The 10765-nt window shown below is 55.7% G+C and overlaps 1 protein-coding gene and 1 non-coding gene across 2 annotated transcripts; both read right to left on the bottom strand.

The window, feature by feature from the left end:
* Nucleotides 1–2234: 2234 nt before the first annotated feature.
* On the bottom strand, nt 2235–10614 carry RANBP1 (RAN binding protein 1). Its single transcript, XM_059675931.1, has 6 exons — nt 10441–10614; nt 9045–9181; nt 5913–6070; nt 4061–4189; nt 3175–3240; nt 2235–2648 (listed from the first exon to the last, which is right to left on the bottom strand). The coding sequence occupies exons 1-6, from the start codon at nt 10453–10455 to the stop codon at nt 2527–2529; spliced, it is 627 nt and encodes a 208-aa protein (XP_059531914.1). The 5' UTR covers nt 10456–10614; the 3' UTR covers nt 2235–2526.
* Nucleotides 3018–3142, bottom strand: LOC132222348 (small nucleolar RNA SNORA77). The gene has a single exon (XR_009450209.1). It is a non-coding gene; the product is annotated as a small nucleolar RNA SNORA77 (small nucleolar RNA).
* Nucleotides 10615–10765: the final 151 nt, after the last annotated feature.

Raw genomic sequence — 10765 nt, 5'->3', positions numbered from 1 at the left:
CGGTGGCTCCTAGAGGCCCCTCCGTGCTGGTAGGTGGGCCTTCTTAAGGCCCCGGGCCCCAAAGGCTGCAAACTATTAAGGAACCCTGGATGGGGGCCAGACCCCAGCGTTAATGCAGCTTGACAGCAGATCTGGGGATGTGCTTTCTCCCACCACATCCAGTGTAGCCTTGCCCACTCCGGAGGCCCAGCCCTTGGGGGACTGGCTCTGACAGGTTCTGGGGGCGGTGGGGTGGGTTCAAGGTGCAAAGGTGGACAAAGGACAGACCCCACCTGGAGCAGACCCCTCCTCAAGCCTAGCGGAGATGCCACAGCCCTACAGGCCTAATGCAAACAGGCCGTCGGGACAGGGGACACCACACCAGCCAAACCCTGCCCCACCACTTCACCTGTTCTTGCCCTTCTGCAGCCCTGTACAGGGAATGCTGTCCCCCACCGCCCCCCTTGCCACACACACACACACCCAACTTCTGGTAACAGGGCCTGGACATAGGCCCACCCATCAAGAGGCCCCTCCCCCACTGCACCCACAGTAGGGCCCTGCTTTGTGTAGGGGTGCCAGGTCAGCTGAGAGCTGAGTGCCAAATGCTGGTCACAGGAAGAGAGGGCTGTCATGTCTCTCTGCTGAGGTCCCTGCAGAGGGGGTCCTGGGTAGGGGAGACCCAGTGAGGCCACAGCCCAGAAATACTGTACCCAAGGAGTTAAGATCCCAGGGAAAGGAAAGCGCAGAGTTCCCAACCGCCTTCCCACCCGCAGGAATGAAAAAATTGTAGGTCATTCCTATCTCTTCTTCCCCAATATTGGTAGCACCTCAATTCTGGCTTAACATCATCACCTGTGCCACCCACACTGGCTGGGGGCAGTGAGTGGGGGGTTAAAGGAGCCCCTACTGGCGTCCTGGCTCACACTGGCATGTCTCCCCTTGCAGCGCCTTCTGTAGTGTGAACAGCCGCATCTTTAATGCACCCTGGTCACAGCACCACTCTCCTCCAGCAATTCTGAGGGGCCTTCCCCTCTCCTCATCCAAGGAGTCAGCCTGGGGTTTCACATGTGAGGTTAGCTTTCATTGGAGCCCAAAACAGTAACATCCATTCTGTGGCCCCTGGGCCCTTTCACATAATGCATCCAACAGAGACCTCACAAGGAAGGGGCATCTGCCCTCACAGCATCACAATTCCAACTCCAGAGGAGCGGTGCACACGCTTCTGTGTTCCTCCTTGGGTGGGAAAAACCACTGCACAACACTGGCCTGTGCCCTGGGGCCTAAGGCTGCCAGGACACAACTAAGCTGGCCAGGGAAGTCTTGTTTTAAAACAAGAGTGGCTTCCTTTGGAGGTGCATCCCTGAGTGACCACGGACACAGTTTAAACGGGACAAACATCACAGGACACACAGGGCCCAGCTAGACTTGGCCACACTGGAAAGACCTCTGGTAGGTGTTAACTCAAACAGCCACCGGCGGCAGGAGCATGTCCATCTGGGTGGGCACAGATTGCTCCTCCCCCGCCGAGGGTGGGAAGGCCACAGCTCCTCGGGGGCCTGGTTATTTGCCAGGAACATACCGTCCCAGGTGAGACCATGTGTTTTCCAGATCCTGCCGGCACACTAAGAATCCTCCCTTACGTGGGATGATTCTACAGAGGTAGCCCATCTACAAGACAAACCCCCAAATGGCACTACCCCATTTGCACTCTTGAAAGCATCCTTTTATTTAAAGCCATTGCAGATGTCCACAATTCCACCCAGATGGATGCCAAGAACACATGGACGATGGGACGGTTTTCTCCGACGATGGCGATGAGGCCAAGGCCTGCCGAGGCACTGCAAGATTAGGTTGGGTGCTACAGGACTGGCCTTTCCCAGCCTGAGGGCCGACCAGAGACAGCCTTGGCCAAAGCCCGGAGATCTGCTTGGCTTCCTTGTACCACAGCCATGGAATCCGGTGATCTTCCTTTCTCTTCCCCAAAGGCAAAGGAAGAAAAAATCCTCTCTACTCCTCACCACCGGCAAAGGCACTTGAGGCCTTCAGGAGGCAGTACCCAGCACTGGTACTGAGCCCAGTTGCCCCACCAGTATCAGCTCAGACATACCACAGCCCCAGTAGCCAACAGTGGCCCAAAGTCCAGGGCAGAACAAGCAGGGTCAGACCCAGAGTGCCACCCCTACCCCCTGGAGCCAGCAGGAACCCACACAGCTGCCAGGACAGGGCCAGCGCACACAAGGTCCTGCCCTCCATGAAGGTTTCGAATGAGTTGTTTATTCACTATGTTTGATGACTATAAATAAGTGTTTCCACTATGGAAAAGAAAGTTAGCACAGTACATTTGCATGACTGGGGAATGGATTTTCTGGTCATCTTCAATAGGGCAAAAACTTCAAAAAAAAAAAAACCCACCTGAATGTTGGAATTCAGTTCTTTATATAAAGTCCCTTGTAAAAACAAAACAGAATAAAAACAAACCGAAAAGACGGGGCAGGGCAAATTTTTTAAAAAAGGAAAAAGGAACAGAAAACAAGGGCAGAGGACTTATTGCTTCTCCTCAGCTTTCTCCTTGGTCTCCTCCTCTCCGGACTCCTTGCTCTCCTCCACCGAAAGAGCTTCTAGCTTTTCAGCCACTTTCTCGGCATTATCGTTTTTGCCCAATCCTCCTGAAACACGGGCAACACAGTAAGAAAACAGAGAAGCGCTCTTCTCCCCAGCCCACGCGGGAGCGAGATGCACCTGCCTCACGGGATCCTGACACTCCCCTCAGGACAGGCTGCTGTTCTATCGCATGCCTCCAGAGTCACCCAAACACACACACCTGGGACCTCAGTCAGTCTGCTCAGCTGTGTCCCTGGCTATGGCAGCCATTATCAGGCCCTGAATAAGCAGATGGCCGTGAGGACCTCTCAAAGTCCATTCAGCCTCTGTAGGGCTCCAGTCAGACACTATGACCTGCCCACCGGCCCAAGTGCAGTGAGGCCAGGCCAGTGAGCATGCACTGGGGCCCGGACGGCCAGCTCACTCCCAGAAAGCACCATGTCCCCGGGCAACTGCGTCACCCTGCACAGGTCAAGGTAGTCGCAGTCCCTGGAATGTTTCTGTGGCAGACTGAAAAAGCACCTGTCTGGGACTGCAGCCGGGTGCAGAGTGAGTCTGCAAGGAGGCCCCCACCCAAGAACACCATGTTACCTTTCTTTTCTCTCTCTTCGATCTCTTTCCTGCATTCTTCAAACTTTGTCTTGAATTTCTGTGCATCTGCGGAAAGAAGAGACTTCCTCAGAATCCTGAGAAGTGAAGGGGACAAATCCAGCAAGTGTGAAGAGCCAGGGCTCATTAAGGGCCTGTCCCATAGCCATTCTGACAAGCTGGGCCATCTAACATGACCCTGGATCCACTTCTGCCCAGACTGGGCAGTGACTGTTTCTTAGGTCCCTCCTGAGGCTAGTGGCTATGCTGAGCCGTCTCCTTCCATCTGACTCTGCAACAATTTGGGCACAGCAGCAGTATGGTGGCCTCACGCAACCAAGGGCCAGGGCCTCCGCCCAGGTACTCTGCCCTCCATTCAGGTTGAAGTAGCTGCTGGATAGGCCCCGTTCTAGGGCAGAAGAGAGGTTCACTCACACCAATGGTGAGCTACTGGGCCGCTGAGCTCCAGCACCCACCCAACTCCTGCAGGGCCCACTGGGCACAGCTTTGACCACCTGGGCCGAAAAGACACCCAAGCAGGGGAGAGATCAGCCTCAGCCTGTGGATCTTAGCACAGCCCCTGCTGGCACCCAGGTGACCAGGTGATGGTGACGGGAACCTGGCTGGTGCAGCCTCCTTTGCGGTTAAGAGGGAAAGGCACTCACTGCTCCTAGACCTAGACGCAAGAGCGCTTGGCTTGACTGCACTTAGATCCCTTCCTTGAGGGCCCACCAGATAGCAAGATAGTAACAATTCCCACCACAGCTTCCCAATTACCATCAATTCTCCCTGAAAAGCAATAGTGTTTCTGTTTGCAATGAAACTGCTACACTGTAAAACTGGCGGCAGCACCCAGGCCAGCCGGAGGCCCACCCCCACTCCTGCTTACTTTCAGCATTGAGGAAGCGGATGGCCAGCAGCTCCGGCTTAGGGCGCTCATCAGCGAAGTCGGCATGGGTGTTCCAGACCCAGGCACGGTCACTGCCTGCGTTTGGCTTCAGCTCCATCATTGGCGTGACTGGAGGAGAAGCGCCATGAGGATAATGCCCACTACCACAGGGCCAACTTACCACCCCGACCACGCCACTCCAGGACTGCAGTCCTGCCTGCCAACCCAAGGTCCCATTTTGGGCCAAACAGGGATGATTTGGGGCAATCTGGAATTTACCCAAACCTCATTTAAAATGCCCCATGTTCACTTAAAACCAGGAACACCCTAAATCAGTCAAGGGCTCCAAAGCCAATGCAGCTGATCACAGCCCGCCCCTTGGTGCAGCCTCCAGACCCAGGAGACATGGGCACAATGATAGGCAGACCCAGCCCTTCCTGGGGACCTGACCCTTTGGAAGTTGGGGGTCACCAGAGGGCCAAAAGCTGAGAAGTGGGAAGATCACCCAGAATGGTGCACAGTCAGAACCACACACCCAATCTCAGCCATCTATGCCAAGGGAGGCCAGCGGGGAGGCGCAAGTCTACCAGAAGTGGGCAATATAAGCCTTGTGACATGGTCACGTGTCACGGAAGACACAGTCATGGCCTGGAATAAGCAAACTGCCCCTTCTCCACAGGCTCTACGTAGGCCTACGGGAGACAAGCTGTTCTGAAAGAACAGAAGCACCCCCAGTGCCATGCCCAGCCGTCTACCAGTAGCAGAGGTCTCCAGGGATGTGGGACAGGCCAAGCCCAGCCCTGGGCCACACATCACATCATCACCCAGATGAGCGGCGAGCCGTGTGCCTCGCAGGGCATGCACAGCCTCCTCCCACCATCAACCGCCGGGTCCACCAAGGGCCTAGGGTGTGCCCCAGGCCCAGGACTCTGCAACTCACACAGAAGTGACCTAGCAACCTGGCAAGCCTCTAAAAATAGCACAAGTGTCAGGAAGACCCCTGAGAAGGTACTTCAAATCGGGTTGATCGGCAAGGACAGGGAAGAGCAGACAGGCTGGGACGTGGAGACTGGCACAGAGGCCGAATGGGGCCGAAGCAACTGTGGTACAAGGAGGACCCCCCACATCACCCCCGAGGGCCACTGCACTCTGGTTCCTGACAGCAGTCACCCGGGGAGCAAAGGGGCCCTGCCCTGTCAGACACACATCACACCAGAAATGCAGCACGGCCCTGGATCAGAAACGGAGTCCAGGACACGCTGACTTCAGTCACCTCTTCACAGGCCAGGCCTTGGGAGGCTAATCCTAAAAACCCGACCGCACTAAGCCCAGCGCTAACGTCACACCTGCCCAAGGGCTTCCGCCCACTCGTGACGCTTCCCAGGCTCCTAAGGGTGAGGCAGCCACCTTCTCCCCACCCCGTTCCAATCCCATGTCCTCCCCAGGGGACACCACGCGGGGACAGAACACACCAACGGTGGGAAGGCTGCCGCCCAGGCACTTCACACACAGAGGCACGTGAGCACACACACAAACGCACTCACACGCCCTTAGGCCGAGCCTGGTTCCGAGGCCACACTGGGCTCTGCCTCCATCCCGCTTGGTCCCACCTGCCCAGTCTCCACACCCCCGTGGGCTATAAGCTTCTCTGCAGGTCTGCTCTGAGGTCTGAGGCACGTTGGAAAACCTCATTTCCTAGTTTAAATTAAAAGAAAACACACACTGTAAACGTGCACTGGCGGACGGGACACTCCTGGGTCGCAGGGCAGCCCTGAAGCAGGCTGCCCACAGGCCGGAAGCTGCCCGGCGCCGTGTCGGGCCCAGAAGGAGAACGCCCCCGAGGGCCACCTACTGTAGTGGTTGGCGCAGATCTTCAAGGTCTTGTCCCTCCTCATGAGGAGGCGGATGGTCCCCTTCTCCTTATGCTTCAGGAGCTTCACGTCGCCGGTGCCTCGCTCCTTCCATTCCGGGAGATCGTTCTCTGACGCGAATCGAAACAGCTTTGCCCGCCTTCAAGAGAAGCCGTTCCGTGAGCGCTTAGATACACAGAAGAGGTACCAGACAAAAGGCACCAACCTTTTGATGGAAAAAGCACTTCTTTTCTGGGTGTTAAACAAACAGCCGTACCTGACGTCTCAAACGTACACCCTTTCCTTGCTTTGTACTCCAAGAACTACAAACTCAAATGTCACCAAAAGAGCAGAAAAGCAAATTCCAAGTTTTAACATGATGATAAGAATAAAAGATTTCTACAGTCACACCGTGTTCTTTTCCTTTTTAAAAAAATTTTTTTCAGAGAGGGAGAGAAACATCAATAATGAGAATCATTGATCGGCTGCCTCCTGCATGCCCCCTACTAGGGGGGATCGAACCCACAACCCAAGCCTGTGCCCTTGGCCAGAATCGAACCTGGGACCTTTAGTCCGCAGGCCGATGCTCTATCCACTGAGCCAAACCGACTAGGGCCAGTCATGTTTTCTAACAGAAAGACCTGACCCATCAGCAAAATAGCTCACCTGAGTCTGCTGAGCGTGTCTGTGAAGACGGTACGGGACTTCCTGGTGACCCGTGGGGCCACAGGGACAGCATGGAAGCAGATGGAGGCCAAGGACCCCTGCCTTCCATAGGGCCAACCTTTCCTTCAGCTGTGAGATGCCCCCTGTGCTTCCCCAGCCCCCACCAGGCTCTGGCCCAATCCCCTGTCTTCCTGCCCAGAACAGTACCTCACTGGGCCCAGGCAAGGCCGCCACCACAGCCGAGCCCAGCAGTCCTCCTCAGGGCTCAGGCCAACATCCTCCCATCACCAACCACACCTGCCCGTTTTGCTTCCCCACAGGATCCCCGCTCTATTGTTCCCTTTTCTGCAGAAAATCTGCTCTCTCCCTAAAACTCAACTCTGTTAAGGGAGGCATGTTCTCACAAGGACGCCCCCAAGGGCTTTGACCTAGAGCCGTGGTCGGCAAACTGCGGCTCTCGAGCCACATGCGGGTCTTTGGCCCCTTGAGTGTGGCTCTTCCACAAAATACCACGTGCGTGTGCACGTACAGTGGGATTGGAACTTCGGCGTAGTCCATGCAGAAGTCGGTTTTTGGCCTGGGCGAGTCTATTTTGAAGAAGTACTGTTGATATTTGGCTCTGTTGACTCATGAGTTTGCCGACCACTGACCTAGAACCCTAGGACCACATACAAAGGTCAGACTTGCTGGCCTCACTTCCCTCAGGAAGGGCCTGTGTCTAGGACACCAAGAGTACCTCCCACCCCCGCAGGGACAAGGAGGTGACAGTAACAGCGCCACCGGCAGACGTCACTCGTGGGAGCAGCCAGCCCTGGCTGCAGCATCATTTCTGGGCAGAGCAGAGACTTGGAGAACCACCTTCTGAAATCAAAGGGGCATATCCATCTCTTCTTTCCTGTCGGGGCTGACCAGCAGCCCCTGAATGACGGATGAACAGATTACTCTGACACAGTTTGACTGTGGGGGAGAGGGCGTAGGGGCTTGTCTGCCTCGTTAAGCTTTTTTTTATAAATATATTTTATTGATTTTTTACAGAGAGGAAGGGAGAGGGATAGAGAGTTAGAAACATCGATGAGAGAGAAACATCGATCAGCTGCCTCCTGCACGCTCCCACTGGGGATGTGCCCGCAACCAAGGTACATGCCCTTGACCAGAATCGAACCCGGGACCCTTCAGTCCACAGGCTGACGCTCTAACCACTGAGCAAAACCGGTCAGGGCTCGTTAAGCTTTTACTTGAATTTTTTTATGTAATCAGTAGGGTGAGTAATCTTGGGAGGACACGTGTTCACACTGTCCTCTAGGCAAGGGCATCCAGGGATTAAGCATAAGGATTCCAGTAAACACCCGGGGGTCTGCATAAGCAGGCTTGTTTGGAAAAGGACAAGGAATAATTAGAGGTGCCACCTTTGACACTCCTGTAAATCGGAATTCTGATAAACAGGGCACATGCTTCCCTTTTATCAGAATGTCCTCCTTACAAACTTCCCAACCGAGTCTCTTGTGCTTCCCAACCCTTTCCCAGGTCCTTGGGAGTTGGTCTCCCCAGGCTCCCATCCTTAAAGGGTTGGTGACTGCCTCTGTTCCCCTGCCTCCACCTCAAGCAAAGCACTCAAACATAACCCAGTATCTTGGGTAGGTTTGGGGAGGGGGGAGTTCCACACACTGGGACTAGGGACACACTACACCCTATTCTCATTAACTTGTAGCATTTCCTGCAATTCTGAGCATGCCCAATAGGCCACAGGTCAGACATCTCAACAACACATTGCTCGTGTAGGCACTGCTTCAAAACAACACTAACCCGCACCTCCCCTCCAAAAACAATGCCTTGTAGCTTCTCACTGAAGGTGCCAAGAAGCACATTCAGAGTAACTTTTAAAAAGTAACCCCAGTGACTATAACACCACCCTTTTTGGTAATTCCAGGCATTGTTTTGTGCATTAAACACAACGAAGCCAGAATTTACGCCCTGACTGGTTTGCCTCAGTGGATAGAGCGTCGGCGTGCGGACTGAAGGGTCCCAGGTTCGATTCCGGTCAAGGTTAAAAAAAAAAAAAAAATTCACAAGCTTCAGAATGCTAAAGACCATGTGCAAAATACTACTACTACTACTACTAATAAAAGATAATAATAATAATAGACTCCCTACTCAACTCAGGGAAAGGGGCTGTGGGAGTCGGCGGGACATGGGGAGATGCCCCTTTGTGGATAGAGAACAGCCACAGGACACCAGGGAGTGCCTGTGCCCTCCGCAGCACTGGCCACAGAGCAGCAGGGGTACCCAGTAATAAATTTTGTAATAAGTGGGTTGCAATAGCAGCCCTGATTAGTCATCACACAATTCCAGGCCCTTTCTTCAGCCTCAGTCCAATGATAGGTCAAGCGAAGGCCTGGGCACCCACAAAAAGCACCAATTCCGTCTCAAACGAAAGATAATCTACTTCTGTAACAGGATCAGTTACTTACATTTTGAAAAGTTCCTCTTCATCTTCTTCCAGGGTTTTAATTTCTTGCTCAGGAAGAGAAACGATAGGCTCAAACTGAGGGTCGTGGTTGGATTCGTCTGCATTCTCGGTGGAGGTATCATGGTCCTCATGGGTGTCCTGTGGAGGGAGGTGTGGAGAGTTTTGACTGAGGGCCTGCAAGCCAGGGCTCACCAGGGTCCAAAGTGGGCATCCTCACCAGCGCACGGCCTCAGCACAAAGCAAGAGATGACGCCTCCAGCCTTTCACACTAGGAAAGGTTTGCATGTCGGCGCAGCACCCGGTGAGACACGCTGGGCTTCAGCACCCTCCTCCCCCAGGAGGCATCAATCACAACTGACTGGGGTTCCCAAAACTCAGCCACCTACTGAGCAAGTGGCCTGGGGGAAACCCGCCCCATTTCTTGGAGCCTCAGTGCCGTCATCTGTAAAATGCAGATACCGACACGGCCCAGTTTAGATGAAAGGGCGCATGATGGGCCGAAGAGGACAGTGTCACAATGAAAGCAAAAAGTAACCGGTTGAGTTTGCACTGATCGAGAAAAACGTGTGCTCTTGCTTACCAGACGGAAAAGTTGGGGACTGCCAGTTTTTTACAAGGAATTCGCAGTTCTGTCCGAAAACTTTACCTTGCTTCGGAAATTAAAGTCAAAAGAGCCATAGAAGTAAGAGCCGTAAAATTCTGGCCCGCTTTAGAGGGGACGCAAAGGATCTTATTTTAGGTACAGAACACGCGGCTTTGATCCACAAAACTGTAAGAAACCCGGTCACTTCATTACCAGATTGAAGCCGAGAAAGAAAAGATAAGCCTTTCGCCGCTTTCCTGGGTCGGACGGCACTGCGGCCCTGCGTGCGGCCAGCTCCGCAAGGAGACAGCCGCTGCCGACAAAGCCGCCCCCACCCTGGGCGCGCCCGGCCAGGACCCTCCCCGGACCGCAGAGGCCGTGGCCGGCCGGGATTAGGCCAGAATGAATGGAGCGCGGCGCAGACCACAGAGGGAGGGATGCACGAGCTCGGCGGGAGCCCGCATAGGGGCCGGGCCGGAGGAAACTGGCCTGCGTCCGAGGAGAGCGGCGAAGTGAACACGAGACCCAGAAGACTGGGCGGTGGGGCCGCGCCAAGGTCGCGTAGGCACCCGCAGACCCCGGGCCCGAGCCCGCAACCCCGGGCCCCGCGCGTCCTGGCTCCGAATGTCTCGAGACCCCAGGCCGCACCCCCCACAGCCCGACCCCGCGCCACGGCGACCCGCAAGCGCCAAGATCGCAGGCCAGCGGGGGTTGGCGGCAACGGCGCGGGCCGCCCACGTGGCCGCCGGTAGCGGCCTCGGGCCCCCTGCCCCCGCCCATCACCCCCCCACCCCAAACCCAGGCCCAGCCATACCTTGGCGGCCGCCATGGCGGCGCAGCGGCGGTGGCGGCGGCGCGGCTGGCTCGGTCGCTGCTGGTTCCGGGGCCTCTCGGCGGCGACTCGTAGCTCTTTCACTCCGCGTCTGGCGCCGGCGCCTCCCGCCCGCCCGCTCTTCCCTCCGCCCAGCGACCCGAACCCTGACCCCTGACCCCGGAGGCGGGAAACGCGCCGCGATTCAAAACCAGTGCAGCTTTATTGGCTCAGGCGACGGACATTATCATTGTCCGGCCCGCCCCGTGCTTCCCGCCAAAACGCCCGCGGCGCATGCCCGGCCCTCCCGGCAGCCCAGACAGCGTGC

The sequence above is a fragment of the Myotis daubentonii genome, chromosome 19 (genome assembly GCF_963259705.1).
Source record: "Myotis daubentonii chromosome 19, mMyoDau2.1, whole genome shotgun sequence".
NCBI classification, from domain to species: Eukaryota; Metazoa; Chordata; class Mammalia; order Chiroptera; family Vespertilionidae; genus Myotis; species Myotis daubentonii.
The sequence above is the reverse complement of the archived record's forward strand: the minus strand, read 5'-3'. Positions and strand labels throughout refer to the sequence as shown.